Raw genomic sequence first — 17,927 nt, 5'->3', positions numbered from 1 at the left:
ACTCATTTCAAAATATTTCCATAATTCGAACACGCAGAGCCGCAACCCGTGCCGGAGTGGTTAGCACATCGCACTACGACGCCATGAGTCCTGTGTTCGAATCCTGGCCTGGGCATGGATGTTTAGTCTGTCCATTATTTGTCTTGGTCAGTTTATAAATACTGTCAATGCTTCTTACAACATAGCTAGTATCATTAATGTTTTAGATTTTGTTCAGGCAAGACTCACAAGTTGTTGTTGTTGTTGTTTTCAAGTCCTCTCTCTTAACGAGGAACGCTAGTGGCAACCCTGCCACGCGTCCCTGGTAGTTATGTCAGAGCAAGCGTTTGCTGTGTTGGGTTCCATATGTACAGGATAGATTTTAAGCACTTATAGCGCAGAAACTAAGCGCTTTCGAGGTAAACTTTATAGGGAAAAGTTACTTGTTTTTATGATATCTACCAGCACCCAAGCGTTGTTGAAAGAGTTTTGAGACACCCTGTATATAATGTATATATTGGGTTGGTGCGAATGAAATGTCCGGCCCAGGTGCGTCATTGCCAAAGTTAAAAAAATCAAAACTACAATACCTGGTTAATCAAAATAGTCGCCGTCTGCAGCCACACACTTTTGTCATCGCTCAGCCAACAATTGGATTCCATGGCGAAAGAAGTCTGGAGTCTGCGACGCAAAAAACTCCTGAACGGCATGTTGCACCGCCCGATCATCAGCGAAGGTCTTCCCTGTCAGGAAGTGATCAAGATGCCGGAAGTGATGGTAGTCAGTGCGAGAGAGGTCGGGAGAATATGCTGGATGAGGAAGGGTTTCATATTGCAACTCATGGAGAGCCTGCACCGTCTTTTGCGCGACATGTGGGCGAGCATTGTCGTGCAACATGAGGCCACCATGTCTGTGGACCATTGCTGGATGCTTGCGGAGAAGTTTGCGGTGCATTTCATGGAGTTCAGCACTGTAGCGATCTGCATGGATGGTTTCACCGCGCCTGAGAAAGACATGATGGATCACACCCACCATAGACCACCATACCAGCAACAACACCTTCTGTGGGTGGAGAGGTGGTTTCGTAAACCGCCCTGGACGTTGATCACGATCCAACCATTCTCCTGATCGTTTACGATTGTCATAGCAGATCCATTTTTCATCTGAAATGACAATCCGATGCAGGAAACCATCCCGGTTATTCCTTACACTCAAAGAACTGCACACCTCCAGACGGCGAGTCTTGTTGACCGGTGTCAAATCATGTGGTGCCCATGAGTCCAACTTTTTCACTTTACCGATCACACGGAGCCGCCGAACGACAGTGGTATGGTGTATGCCTAACTCGTCTGCAATGGCACGAACACTTTTCCGAGGATCCGCTTCAACGGCGTTCCTGAGGAGCTCATCCGAACATGATGTTGGTCGATGGCCAAGGGGGTCATTTTGCAATGCTGTGTCACCGGAACGAAATTTGACAAACCAGCGGCGAATGGTGCGTTCATTTACCATTCCTGGCCCAAATGCACTGTTATAGTTTTTGGTGGCTTGCTGATCAGAATGTCCCAGTTTGAATTCGTAAAGACAAATCACTCGCAATTGTGTGTTCTCCATGGTGCACTTTCAGATGACCCTGTTCAGCAACACACTGCCTCCTGACTGTCTGGGTGCTCCAGCCTGTTTGCTGGACATATACAGAGTTTATGACGTTAGACCTGTGACCTCAGTCAATCCCTGTGTTGTGTTGTTGAGGTAAGTTTCCCACCAGACGCCAAAGCGGACATTTCATTCGCACCAACCCAATATTTCACTGAGGTACCATTTCTTGTTTGAGTGTCTTCGCTACAGTATGTTCATTTAAAGATGGCTTTATTTGATTATTTCTGTTTTTCCCTCCGGAAAGGCTGAAGTTTTTGTCACTGATTGAGAACAACCTTTCAACTGTCAGCTTCTCAAAGAGTTCTGTGATGGACATAAAATATTATTGATACACATCGTGCAGTCTTTCTTCCAATATGAGTAGTGGTATTTGTGGTATTATAAACCCGAGAAAGGAAGAGCCCCTCTCAAGCAGATTTGGCTATACTTAAAACAAGCTCAACATGCCCATATGAGTTTTTTGCTCTAGTGTGGCACCCCGTCTAATCCAAGATTTTTGTGAAAAAGCCCTCATGGATTCCATGAGAAAGGAAGAGCTCCCTCAGATTGATTTGCCTACACTTATAAAAGGCACTTCTGTGAGATTGTTGTCCATAAATTTGTTCTCTTGTAGCCATACTTAAAACTAGGCCACCCACACCTATATACACCTACACCCACCCACACCCACCCACACATATTTACTTCCGGTCCACTTCCGGTCCACTTCCGGTCCACTTCCGGTCCACTTCCGGTCTACTTCCGGTCCACTTCCGGTCCACTTCCGGTCCACTTCCGGTCCACTTCCGGTTTGCCTACTTCCGGTCTACTTCCGGTCTACTTGTGGCCAAGTTGTGGCCTATTTCTGCTTTTTTTTATCCAGCATAGAGTTTTGAATTGAATCCCAAGAAATTGTATATAAATACCAATGCCAAAAATATCAACACACACACACATACACACACACACACACACACACACACACACATACACACACACACACATACACATACACATACACACACACACACACATACAAAGGACAGTGTTGAACCCAACCGCTATTTTTATCCAGCATAGAGTTTTGAATTGAATCCCAAGAAATTGTATATAAATACCAAAGCCAAAAATATTAAGTGTATACACACATACACATACACACACACATACAAAGGACAGTGTTGAACCCAACTGATATTTTTATCCAGCATAGAGTTTTGAATTGAATCCCAAGAAATTGTATATAAATACCAAAGCCAAAAATATTAAGTGTATACACACATACACATACACACACACATACAAAGGACAGTGTTGAACCCAACTGATATTTTTATCCAGCATAGAATTTTGAATTGAATCCCAAGAAATTGTATATAAATACCAAAGCCAAAAATATTAAGTGTATACACACATACACACACACACACACATACAAAGGACAGTGTTGAACCCAACCGCTATTTTTATCCAGCATAGAGTTTTGAATTGAATCCCAAGAAATTGTATATAAATACCAAAGCCAAAAATATTAAGTGTAAACACACATAAATACATACACACACACAAAGCACAGTGTTGAACCCAACCGCTATTTTTATCCAGCATAGAGTTTTGAATTGAATCCCAAGAAATTGTATATAAATACCAAAGCCAAAAATATTAAGTGTATACACACATACACATACACACACACACAAAGCACAGTGTTGAACCCAACCGCTATTTTTATCCAGCATAGAGTTTTGAATTGAATCCCAAGAAATTGTATATAAATACCAAAGCCAAAAATATTAAGTGTATACACACATACACATACACACACACAAAGCACAGTGTTGAACCCAACTGATATTTTTATCCAGCATAGAGTTTTGAATTGAATCCCAAGAAATTGTATATAAATACCAAAGCCAAAAATATTAAGTGTAAACACACATAAATACATACACACACACACAAAGCACAGTGTTGAACCCAACTGATATTTTTATCCAGCATAGAATTTTGAATTGAATCCCAAGAAATTGTATATAATAAACAACAACAAAAATGCCGAATCAAAAATATTGTAATCAATGCAATAAAAATATATTTAGCTCTAATTGGGCCAGACACCAAAAGATTTGTAATCCGGACAAATACAGAACTCCCACAAAAATTTGCCCCAAATGCCATAGAAAATATAGCATGGAATATTTCACATATAAACATAAAAATACTTGCTCTGCACAGTCATCAACATTGCCCCCTCAACCATCTACATCTGGTCTGAAAAGAAAGCACGAAGCACCTGTTAATGCCAGAGCAGCAAAGCAGCTACGACATGAACCTATCCGTAGCAGTTTTAATGGCCAACTTAGGGATCACTGTTTTGTGTCAGAGCCAAGATGTGGCATTGAGAATTTCTTGAACAGTAAAAATTCTGATCTGCAGGCAATTCTTAATGCACATCTTGGCTCTTATAAACTGTCCCTTAAATTGTTTACACAATATAAGAAACCAAATGGCACAAAATTTACACAGCCCCACATAACAGAAACTGTACCGGTATATTCAAATACAAATTCAGACACAATAATAAGCAGCTTGATAAATCAATTGAATATTAAACACTCTGAATTTGCAGCAAAAGAGTCTGGATGGAGCCTATGCGGCTCTCCGCACAAGCTCTATGTTAATATTTCTGAATTCAGCCCATTGCAAGGATCTACATATCTGCCATTACCTGATAATATTAAAAACAGAAGAGCCGTGGTTAATATAGAAAATACCGACCAGAAATGCTTTTTGTGGTGTATATTAGCTGCTCTGTATCCAGTTTCAAGGCATCCTGAGAGAATAACTTATTATAAACATCATGAACATGATTTTGACGATGCAATGGAGGGTTTAGAATATCCAATGTCAGTTCAGAATATTGATAAATTTGAAAAAAGGGCCCGGGAAATCAATGGTAAACAATTATCTATTAATGTATTTACTTGTTCTAGTGGCAATTGCTTGATAGATCCTCTCAGAATCAGTACACTTGATGATGAATCTGCAATTCCGATTGATCTGCTCTTAATTGAAAAGGATGGCACATATCATTACACTTTGATACATAATCTTGAAGCTATAGTCAGAACACAACTAGACAAATCCAATACAATATTTAAGTTGTGCAGAAGATGCTTAACTGTATTTGATGGTAGAAAAATGGTGAATGGTGTTTGTGAAGAGAATGCAGAAATTGCCAAAAACAAGTTAATTGAGCATCTGAAATACTGTGGGAATCATAAACCTGTTCATATGGTGATGCCTAATCCAAGTGAAAATTGCAAATTCAAAAAGTATGAAGCCTTGTTGGAACACCCAGCACATATTGTCTGTGATTTCGAATCGAACCTCAAACCTCTTGCATTCTGCAATCCAGATCCTGATGAATCTTCAAGTACACCATACCAGCTACATGAACCTTCTAGTTTTTGTTATATAGTTATACGGGATGGTGTAGCTAGTGAGCCATACTTATACATGGGACCAAATGCCATCAAAATATTTGCACATAGAATAGAAAATGAGTGCCGTGACATAGCATCTAACATCTTATTAAAATCAAAGCCTATGTTGCCTTTAACAGAGAAACAGATTGAGGATTTCAACAATGCAGAAAAATGCCCGGTATGTGATTCTGAATTTTCAGATACAAATATCAAGGTGAAACACCATTCTCATACAGATGGTAAATTTAAAATGGCCCTGTGTAATAGCTGCAATATTAAGATCAAGAGACCAAGATTTGTCCCCATATTTTGCCATGGAGCATCCAATTATGATTTCCATCATCTGATCAGATACGAGGGGTTTGACAAGCAGAATTTAAACATTTTAGCTGAAAATGATGAAAAATATATATCTATTAGCAAGATAATTAAAGTTGATGGTGTTTCTATTCAATTAAGATTTCTTGATTCTTACAGAATTTTATCGGCTAGCCTGGCTACACTGGCAAATCAATTATCTGATTATCAATTCAAAATCACAAGTGCCTTGTTTCCAAATCAGGACCTGAAATTAATTAGGCGGAAGGGTGTATATCCATATGACTATGTTACAGATTTTTCTAAATTTGATGAGTGTTCTCTGCCACCACAAGAAGAGTTTTACAGCAAAATCAGAGGATCTGGAATCACTGATGAAGATTATCACCATGCTCAGTTGATGTGGAACAATTTAAAATGCCAGACATTTGGTGATTATCACATGGCATATTTGAAACTTGATGTCACCCTCTTAGCTGATATACTGCAAGCATTCAGAAAATCTTCCATGCAAAATTACAAGCTGGATCCAATGTATTTTTACAGTGCTCCGGGCCTAGCATGGGCCGCAACGTTTTTGAACACTAAAATGCAATTGGATCTGATCCACGATCAAGATAAGTATCTGTTTATGGAGAAATGTATAAGAGGGGGGATGGTGCAATGTTCCCAGAGATATGCCAGAGCAAATAACAAATATATGCCTGATTATGATCCAGCACGGCCATCAAATTATATAACGTATGTAGATGCAAACAGCCTCTATGGTCATGCCATGATGCAAAAACTGCCATATGCAGAGCTTGAATGGGTTGAAAATTTCAATATTGAAGATCTTAAGGATTTTGATGACAGTGTCTATGGCCTCTTCATAGAGGTTGATGTGACAATTCCAGATCATTTGCACAATAAATTTTCTGATTTGTCCCCAATTCCTGAGGTTAAGTGCTCACCTGGCTCTAAACAGAAGAAGCTCATGATGACTCTGGATCCGAAACAAGGATATGTCATATATTACAAAAACCTCCAGTTCCTGATGAAACATGGTGTTCAAGTAACCAAAGTTGGCAAAGTCTTAAGGTTCAGGCACTCAGAATGGTTGAAACCATACATTGATACAAACACAGAGCTTCGAACATCTGCAAAGAGCCAATTTGATAAGGCCTTGTTTAAATTGATGGTGAATTCAGTGTATGGCAAAACTATTGAAAATGTCAGAAAACATACCGATGTTAAAATAATTACTGACCCCAGCCTGAGCAAAAAATTGGTTGCAAAGCCCAACTTCAATTACAGAAGAATTTATGATGAGCACATGGCACTTTTCAACATGAAGAAAACAAAGATTAAGTTTGATAAACCTATTTATGAAGGGGCTGCAATATTGGAATTGTCCAAATTACATATGTTAACATTGTATTATGATGTGCTGAAACCTTTTTATAAGGATCGTGTAAAATTATTGTACATGGACACGGATAGTTTTATCCTTGATATTCAAACAGAAGATGTTTATCAAGATATGTCACAGCCTGAATTGTTTCAATACTTTGATACCAGTGAACATACAAGAATTCAACCCCACAACAAAAAGGTGCCTGGCAAGTTAAAAGATGAGACACTTGGTGATGTTATTGTGAAATTTGCTGGGTTAAGTGCCAAGATGTACAGTTTTAAAACATGTGGTGGTGTTGCTGCCAAAAAGGCCAAGGGCATTGGCAGAGTAACTGTTGACAAAGAGCTCCAATTTGAAGATTATGAAGATTGTCTCAAATCACAGAGTTCAATCAAAACATCAGAATGCAGAATTCAGAGTGAGGATCATTTATTGACTTCAAATGTTGTAAGAAAAGTGGCCCTGGACCCACATGATGACAAGAGATGCATTTTATCATGTGGCATACATACTCTTCCTTGGGGGCATTGTGATTTGAAAAGTGGCAAACAATGCCCAATTACAGAGCATGATTTGAAATAAATAAACATGCCTATGAACTTATTTGGGTTCAAAAAACAGGCTATTATGGAGCTGCCAACACCACAACCCTCTTCTGATATGCTGTCTAAACTGAGTGGCTTGTTAATTATTCATCTGAACAGCATACTTACAGATAATGATGATGAAACAGGCAAAACATTATACATATTTAACAATAATTTAAATCATTACCAATTACCTGTAGGTGGGCAATTGCAATTTATTACAACCCCTGAGGGTGATGTCAAGATTTCAGTAGGGAGAAATATTTATAGAATTAAGCACTCAAACATGGTTTCTGGCACTGTATATACTGTTTCTGCTGGTGACTGCTTATATATTGAGGTCCCTGGATCCTATGACAAGCTTATACCCTTTTTTATAGAATTAAGAATCAGATACTCTATAATAAATAACCATTAAAACAAAATGCCTAACGATATATTTGGCCATACAAGACATGAAGATCACAGTGATGAGATTCTGATGCTTGATGTCAGAGTCAAGAAATTAAGAAGTGATTTACAAGCTTTACAAACCACACTCAATGCCAGTCTTCAATTAGAAATTACAAATTTACAATCACAATGCATGGACCCTCTTCTTAAAATTGATTCCGAACTCAAACTGCTGCTTCAAAAATATACTGATCTGGCAACATTAGATAATTTTCAAAGTTTAGAAGAAGCTGTAGCAGCTCTTCAAGCCAAATTTAAGACCCAGGCTAACAACTCCGAGCAATTGAAACAACAATTGGAAGAGCAGATAAATAATGTCCAGACACAGCTCCAAACAATTGTCAAAAGCATAAAATCACAAGAAGATTTTGATCTAGTGATTTCCACTCTAAAAGAACAGATTCAGTCACTCCAGATACCTAATCTGGATCCTCTGCACAATGCCATAGCCGAGGTTAAAGAAAAAATTGAGACGCTTGAAAATTTTATGAACAACTTGCCATCTTCTGATGCTTTGAATGCAATAACTCGGAGTGTTGCCAACATCAAGCTGCAACTTGAAACATATGAAGATTTTGGAAAAATTCAAAGTACCATAACCCATCTTGAAGGTACAATAGCAGCAGTGCAAAGTGATTTGGCAAATGTACTAGAATCCCGATTGCCTGGGATTGTAGACACACTTGTCAGTGTCCAGCAACAGATCACAAAGCTTGAAAACCTCAACACTGAATCTGAACTATCTCATTTTCATCACTTGATCGATGATATCCAAACAAAGCTTGAAATTTTACAACAATCCACACCCTCTCAGGCAGATATAGCCCTGCTCCAAAATGCTATGCAAAATGTGGCCGATGCTTCTGAATTAAACAATGTAAAATTGGCACTTGAATCTTTGCAAAATACAGTATCAAATCTTCCTACATCACAGGAACTTAAAAATATTAAGAGGGCAGTGAATAGGATATTGAAATCAGAAGATATCAAGAATATCCAGTCAGAGATCAAACATCTCACACAGACAGTGGCCACTCTACCAACCAATCAACATATTAATGAACTGCATGCCCTGTTTGAGGATATCAGAAGACAGGTCCATGATCTTACTGCTCAAAATTCAAAATTGGCAGTTGTTGAAAATTTGCAACAAATTGTAGCTAATATCAAGCAACAGCTAGGAACCATGGAATCCAATCAAGCAAATGCTCTGTCTGTTTTTGCCACCCAGCTTCAAGAAATTGTGCAACAATACAAGAAACTTATTGTGGACATAAAAATCAAGCCAGGCCATGATGATGTTGTTAGGACCATCAATGAGCACCTTGAATCTGTAACAAGCAGATTGCTTACAGCAGAAAAAGAAATAACAGGCATAATCGAGAATCCAAAACATACAGTAATTCTTGAATTGTACAGCATCCCCAACAAAGAATATGATTCACCATTTACACCAGGTGGCAAAATATATATGCTTTCCCCTGCACAATTTTATTACCAATTTTTTGTTGGGGGCACATTGAGACCAATCAAGATCAAATATTGGCATCAACCACAGGCACACCACTACCCTACCTTATCAATAACAAATGCTGAGAACAAACCAAAAATCACCAGTGTAGAATTGGAGGATTTTACAGACCCCAATACATTAGAAACAGCCTATACTGAAGATGATGGCTCTCTGGAATTTAAAATACAAATAGGGGACAAATTATATTTAGAAAATCCTGCAGTCTCAGCTGCTGAACACCCCATAGTTGCAATATTCTTGTTTACATATTATGTCTAGACAAATTATCGTTGATGAATTACACAGACAAGCCAGACATAATTATAAGAGACTCCCAGTAGTCACAAAGGGCATAAATGATTTATGGCAGAGCGACTTGATTGAAATGGCAACTGGACAGTTGAAAAACTTAGACAAAATCAACAAGGGCTACAAGTATCTACTCACTGTGATAGACACATTTTCAAAATTTGCCTGGGCTGTGCCACTCAAATCCAAGACTGGAACATGTGTTACAGAAGCCATCAGGACAATCATCAATCAGAGTGGAAGATCCCCGCGCTATTTGCAAACAGATAATGGCAAAGAATTTTATAATTCTGTGTTTCAACAATTTATTAAAAGCCAGTCAATACAACATTACTCGAGTTACAGTGATCTCAAAGCCTCAATTGTAGAGAGATTCAACAGAACCCTAAAAAATCTTATGTATAAACAATTTACACTTCAAGGTAATTATAAATGGCTTAATATTCTTCCAGAACTTCTACATAAATATAACAACTCGGTCCATTCCACAATCAACATGAAACCCTCTGAAGTAACTCCATCTGATGAGCAAAAATTGATCAGGACTGTTTATTATCCTAGATACCAGCCAACAACAAGAAAAGCCAAATACAGGGTGGGTGATCAAGTAAGAATCAGTAAATATAAGCACTTATTCAAAAGAGGCTTTACAAGAAACTGGAGTACTGAATTATTTACAGTGGTTCAAGTTAAACCCGGGACCCTTAACACATATATAATAAAAGATCACCGAGGAGAAATTCTCAAAGGCAGGTTCTATGAACAAGAGCTCAGCAAAACTAAACAGCCTGACACATATCTCATAGAAAAAATCATCCGCAGAAAAGGCAACAAGTTACTTGTCAAATGGCTGGGTCATCCGGAAAACAGCTGGATCGATGCAGACAAAATAATAATATGAGCACCTGGGATGTTATAAAAAGGCTGCCAGAACCTGAACAACAGAATAAGAGAAATGGCAACTTGCTGCCTGATAATATTAGGTGTCTTATTGTTGGGCCATCTGCTTGTGGTAAAACTACACTAATGGTTGATAATTTTTTATTGGCACCCAACTGGTTAGACTGGAAAAACAGGCACTTGTATGTCTTTTCTAAGAGCTTGGAACAATTAAAATATCAGCAGCTGATGAAGCTATATGCTGGATTGGATATTGCTACTTTTGAACCAGATGTTAAGCCACTTGATGAATGTCTCGATAATTCTGTTGTTGTGTTTGATGATGTTATATTGGATAATCAAAACAAGGTTAGAAATTTCTTTACACAGGGGCGGCACAAAAACATTGATTGCTTCTACCTGGCACAGACTTTTTCAAAAATACCGAAGCAGCTGATCCGAGACAACAGCAATTTTATATGTGTGTTTCATCAAGATCATACCAACCTCAAACACATACATGATGAATATGTAGGTGGGGACTTGAGCTACAATGACTTTTCCAAGTTTTGCAGCAGGTGCTGGAACCAGGACAGTTATGGGTTTGTCACAATTGATATGACAAGAAAACCCAGTAGCGGCAAATACAGAAATAAAATCAACGATTTTCTAGACGTTGAGACGTATATAAACAACCATGAAAAGGCCAATAATTGATGATCTTAAGTTAAGAGATTATCTTGTAAAAAGATTTAAGGGATGGAAATCAGAGAACCGAGGAATTTATGAAAAACACAAACAAACAGAACAGCCTGTAATTGACGCTATTAATAATTTGGGTAAGAATATCAAAACTGTTACAGAGCAAAATCAAGATTTGATCACAGAGCTTGTACCTGTAGCTGCAAGGAACATATTAGATTATCCATTCACCCCACTTTCCAGTATTCATACACCTAGTCCTGTTGCTCCTAGAAGAATTGAAGCTACTCAGGATCCTATTGAATTGGGTCTTCTTGCTCAAAAATATTTAACCACACCTAAAGACAACAAAGATGAGGTATTTGGCTTATATGCTGACACAGAGCTTGATGGGAGCATCATACATAGAATTGGCAATTTCAGAGTAACATTTATGGGAGATGATATAATTGTTTATTCAGAATCTCGTCTCGGAGAAAAAGGTGGTTTCGTTAAATATCCCGGAACACCTGGGTTGTGGGAACTGATGACTAGGAAAAGGCCTGGCAGCTATACAGATCAAGATTATGAGCATTACAAAGAAATATTAATAAAATCAGATGCTCTATACCAGAACAATGATCCCACACAAAAAAGAGTCAAGTCTAGCAGTGGGGCAAAATACAATAATTTAATCAAGCCCATATGGTCACAGATCAAGACTGGCAGTGGAATCAAACAATACAACACCCTACCCAAAGAATTTGTGTGGGTTGATGATGTCAGAAAACTTGTAGACAGGTTGCTGGTCATAGCTGGGGAGGAAAATGCTGGGAACCACAATTTTTACAATGAAAAGGTTGGAATTATGGACATGATAAGCACAAAATTGTCTAATTTTATAGTGAATGACCCTAAGGGGATTGGATATCTCATAAAAATTATTAATACTCTACCACCTAAATTTTGGAATGTCTCTGAGGGTCGGGGGCTGGTTAATGACATTATAAACAAGTTGCCATTTGAACTACACATTCCAGGCTATCAGTATTGTGGTCCAGGCACAAAATTGGATCATAGATTAAACAGAGGTGATCCTGGTGTTAATCCCCTCGATGCTGCTTGTAGAGACCATGACATAGCATACAACACACATTCTGATCTTGACAAGAGACATGTTGCAGACAAGAAATTAGAAGAGGCTGCATTTGGCAGATTTGTAAGCAAAGATGCTTCTTTGAGTGAAAAAATAGCAGCATTGGGAACCACCATAGCTATGAGCACCAAACAAAAACTGGGGTGGGGGTTGTGAATATGTATATAATAAACCTACAATGAAGGCCAAGGGTGTTATGTATCAAATACCTTATGCAGGTCTTAAATCTCTTAAAACTATTGACAGTCTTTTGACCAAAAAGCAGCGGAAGAAAAAAAGCTCTTGTCTTGCAAAGGGACATGGTATGAAATTGTTGCTTAGTACCCCCCCAATTAAAAAAATTACAGCAATCCAGGAAAAAATCACATGTGGGGGGATTCATATTTACCATCCCTGCCATCTTAGCTGCTCTCGGGGCTGTTGGGAGCTTGGCCGGGGGATCAGCTGCCATAGCAAAAACAGTAATAGATGCCAAGAAAAATAAGGCAGAATTAGATGAGCAGAGGCGCCATAACCTGGCAATGGAGAAAAAAGGCAAAGGTGTTAAGAGAGCCATAAATAAGTTTAAAAAAAACAAGAGCCGCTTACAAACCAAGATATTGAAGCTTTGATCAAGCCACTGGGCATCAAACATTTTAGAGGTGTGTACATGTCTGATTCTTTACCAGAACAACCACTCAACAGAGAGTGTGGCATTGTTAATTTGGATGAGTACAAAAATCAGGGCACTCACTGGATCTGTTATCTTAAATATTTAAACAATGAGGCATTTGTGTTTGATTCATTTGGAGGTGTTCCTCCTGAAAATTTAGTAAAATATCTAAAATCAACTAATCTTTATTACAATAATGCCCGTGTTCAAAACTTCAAAGATGTTAATTGCGGACATTTGTGTTTATCTGTTCTTAGATATATGTCTCAAATAAATAAACCATCAATTGAAAATTTTCAAAAGGCCTTGTGGTATCTGAAACATCATGGGGGTATTCCATCTCACCAGCCAAAATTCAATATTGAAACTCAAATTGCATGATGACATAGTGTATCCCAAAACAATAGCTCTCAGAGCATTTTACGGCATGTACTTGATACCTAATATTACACACCACAACAACACAATTGCAGTAGGGGATCAAAAAATTGTCATCACTCCAGGGCAATATAATCTATCCACTCTAAATGCTCAATTACCCAGAGGTGTAGTGTTAAGTCAAAATTCTGTCACTCACAGAGTAGAGATTGTATCTGCTACAGAAACAGTGCATCTGGGTACTATAGGAGAGCTGTTAGGCTTTGAGAACAACACAAAACTTGAACCGGCCATCAAACACACTGCTATGAATATACCTAAATTCTTAGCCATAGAGACTCTGAATATTCACTGTAATGTGGCTGAGGGTATGATCACCAAATCAAATGGCATAGGCACTCACAAACAAACCGGCATCATTGCAACATTCAAACCTAATTCTGAATTCATGGAGCCCATCATCTACAATCCATCCCCAACATTATATTTTCCTGTGTGCCATAATAGAATAGATTATATTGAATTGATGGTCACTAATGAAAAAGAAGAATTAGTTGATTTTGCTGGAGCCACAACAACTGCAATCATAGAGATTAATATTTAAATAAAAATACATACAATGGAAAATATTGAGAGTTATGAGCTACAATCATTCCCCCCAAACAGGAGGACATTTGCAAATTTAAATCAACCCAACACAGAAATTGAGGTTGATCTTGATGTAGGGGACGGCTTTATACACCCTCACAGAGCAGATATATACATCAAATTTGATGTTGTAAAGCTCGATGGAACAGATTATCCGGCAAATTCAAATATAAGATTGGTAGACAATTTTGTGCCGCATCTGTTCTCTGAAATTGAGATCAGAAAGCATGGCGTTGTTATAAACAGAGTGGATTATCCCGGCATTACCTCCACAGCTTTGGCCACTCTAAAATTATCCAAAACCGAGGCTTCATACTACAAAATAGGTGGATTTGAGGCTGGTGATAAGATATTATCTAAAAATCACACAGTGCTGTTCCCCATGCGCCTGTTGCCAGGATTCTTCTCGGATTACAAAGATATTATGTGGAAGGGTGGTTTAAGAATTACATTTAGAAGAGCTGCCAATGATAATAATGCTTTGATGAGGTACAGCACATTAAACTCTACAGGGGAAGCTCTGCCCAATACCCTACCTGATGAGGGCAAATGCATTATTCAGACTATGGAGTTAAGAATCCCTGTTGTTGAGTATGAGGCCAGTTACGCTCTTAAACACAAAGCAGATATAGTAAAAAATCCACAGATTCCTCTGCAATTTTACACATATCAATGCGTACAGAAGCCTGCATCTGGTACTTATTATGAATTTGATGCTACAAATTCATTCTCCAGTATTCAATTTGACATGCCCGATTTTGTAGTGGTACTGTTTCAGACTGGGAGATACAATAATCAGGAAAAAAATTCAAGTAAATTTGATAACTGCAACATCAAGAACATATATCTTAAAAATGGCAGAAATGAGGTTTTTCCTAGAGAAAATTACAATTTAGACATGTCCAAGGATGATTTCCTCAAATTATATGAGGCATTTTCTTCCTTCAAGCGTGTCACTACTGGCAGTACTGACATGTATTACACACCAGATGAATTCAAAGCACGGAGACCCATGTTTGTCATCAACGCTTCAAAAAGGAAACAGGTTGTGGTTAATGACAGGACAAACATTAAAATTATCTGTGAATTCCATGAGGCATTACCCGATGACACCATATGTAGTGTCATTCTCATAGGGGAAAAATCATATGTTTATGATGTAAGAAATGAGAGGGTCACGGAGCAATTCTAGAGGGTCTCTGCATATTACATTGTCTTAGTACTAGATATGCAAGTTGGGCCTGGTGTCCAATTGAACTTAAACCGGAAGTGGGCAAACCGGAAGTAAACCGGAAGTGGACCGGAAGTGGACCGGAAGTGGACCGGAAGTGGACCGGAAGTAAATATGTGTGGGTGGGTGTGGGTGGGTGTAGGTGTATATAGGTGTGGGTGGCCTAGTTTTAAGTATGGCTACAAGAGAACAAATTTATGGACAACAATCTCACAGAAGTGCCTTTTATAAGTGTAGGCAAATCAATCTGAGGGAGCTCTTCCTTTCTCATGGAATCCATGAGGGCTTTTTCACAAAAATCTTGGATTAGACGGGGTGCCACACTAGAGCAAAAAACTCATATGGGCATGTTGAGCTTGTTTTAAGTATAGCCAAATCTGCTTGAGAGGGGCTCTTCCTTTCTCGGGTTTATAATACCACAAATACCACTACTAATATGTTAGTTGAAAGATCAGTGTGAGCAATGAAAATGCACTGCGCTAACTACTCCGCCACGAAGGCCGGCTAATAACAAACAACAATCTGAATAAACCATGGTCATTACTAATATAATCTTACGATTTATGTTTGATTTCATCTCTTACGTCAGGCCTGGGCAACTCGCATTATTTGTGAAAGAGTGCTCTCGTGTGCACACGCGGAACTAGGAGCGAGCAACGTTAATTCAGTATTGTAAGAAGGGCGAGAAAGTTGCGAAGTAGGACGCCTTGGGGTGCAGTGTGCAGGCGGGAGGCTCGCAATACATGATCTGTACATGTGCACGAAAGTTGTCCAAGCCATGAAAAAAAAAAATATTTTCATATTTTTTGTACCATCAACATGTTTCATAATAAATGTATTATAATGGATTAAAGCTTTGTGTATATATACTCCGAATATTTTTTTAAAATTATTATTATGTTCTTGCATGTTATATTTTTTGCCCTAATTAGTCTTGCTCATTCATTAGTTTTCAGATTGAATAAGTACAAAATACATAGATTCAATTGAAACATGACAAATGTTTTCAGTCCATAATCTGTTCTAATCTTGTTGCAGTTGGTTCATGGAAAGAAATCAGTTTGGTTGGGAATAGCATTAAGAATACGGAACGAGATGGGAGAAGCTATGTTGATGACGCATCATCTGGATCAGCAATATACTTCAGTTACAAGTACAGCTTCTCATCTGTAATCGCCACAATTCTGTTCTGGAAACTTTTCAGTGTAGTCTGAAAGGTCAACAACATAAACATTTGTCCTTTGTCAGTGTTGTGTCTGTCTGTGTGAAAGCGTTCAGTATTAACCAAAAATCATATTGTGGTTACCAGTTACTTAATATGATAACTCCTGCCAGTGACAATAATGTCAAACTACCTGGCGGAGCATCCTATATGTGTATATATGTATTTATGTGTTATGAATATGCTACTACTATTGTGTAGTAACATTTTAATTAGGTTGACTCGGATATGAGTTGTGGAATGTGATAAGAGAAATGTATTGTAGTCAGCTATGTATTTTATGTACAAAAATGTTGTAATTGAGTCCAGGAGCAAGTCATTTACTGTGCCTAACTTAATGAATCAATCTATTTTATGTAAAAATGGTAAAATATTAGAGAACTGGACTGAATATTGTTAGACAAAATTCAAATCATCTTCGAACAGAAATGCAGAAAAAATATAATCAATTAAGATAATTCTATTTTCGACCAATAATTTATCAAAACATCCCATCCTTAATGCTCTTCTTGGAATTTCTTGTTGTTTAAAGTAAAGGGAAGAGAGTTTTATCAAAATCATTATCTTTGGAATTACCATGATTTTTTATTTAACCTAGATGCATTTCTGTCCTGGCGTCTCAACATAAGTAATTGAAAATGTTTAGTAGCCTCACCGCCATTTGCAGCATTTGTATTATTTAAGACCTAGTAACTCCGAAAACTTGAAAGTTTTATTTTCTTCTATCTTCCATCTTATCATTTGCAAATATACTTTGTATTTGGCCAAATATGATTAGTGTCAAAAGTGTCCATGATAATAGAAAAATGTTATATTCATGAAATATTTATTTAGTATATATAAGTGTTTGTGTTTACAATTAGAGCTGATTTCATGACTTCTTTCTAAAAAGAGGCAATGCATCATGTAAAATTTTGTATTAACGCAGCAATGTTTCTAATGCAAATTGACAGCTAAACTAATTAGTTTTTATTTATTGAAAATTTATGAAGATGTAGACGTAGAAATCTCCACAAATGTGGATAAAAAAGACTGAAGAAATTATTATTACTTTACTAAAACATAAATATTTCTATAATGTTGCAAGGTATACAATTTTTACCATGTATCAACTTGTTTGTAATATGGAAATAAAATAAAATTGAAATAAGTTTAAACACTTTTCAACACAACTTTGCAAATCCATACGTGATAACTCGATCACCACAGTGGTGCTGACCAATGGAGAGGGGGGATTCCTACAAACGACTTCACATTCTCAGTTGCAAGATGTTACTTTCCAGATTTATCTCCTTTGCCGTCTCTAAACTCGGGTGCAACCTAACTCGACAGTGACGTCAGCTGGGACCGCACTATAACTTGATGTGTCACTCCGCGCCAAGCATGAAAAATTCTCTCA

The 17,927-nt window shown here is 37.8% G+C and overlaps 1 protein-coding gene across 1 annotated transcript in view; it reads left to right on the top strand.

The window, feature by feature from the left end:
- The window catches only part of LOC145984396 (uncharacterized), a 105,397-nt gene extending 87,718 nt beyond the window's left edge, over positions 1-17,679 (top strand). The window contains exon 3 of the mRNA XM_083118057.1: positions 16,345-17,679. Coding sequence (XP_082974183.1) covers positions 16,345-16,520 — 176 coding nt within the window. The 3' untranslated portion in view covers positions 16,521-17,679. The remainder of the gene's footprint in view (positions 1-16,344) is intronic.
- Positions 17,680-17,927: the final 248 nt, after the last annotated feature.

This window comes from Lepisma saccharinum, chromosome 2 (genome assembly GCF_977018435.1).
Source record: "Lepisma saccharinum chromosome 2, izLepSacc3.1, whole genome shotgun sequence".
Lineage (NCBI taxonomy): Eukaryota > Metazoa > Arthropoda > Insecta > Zygentoma > Lepismatidae > Lepisma > Lepisma saccharinum.
This window is presented reverse-complemented; position numbering and strand designations above follow the sequence as displayed.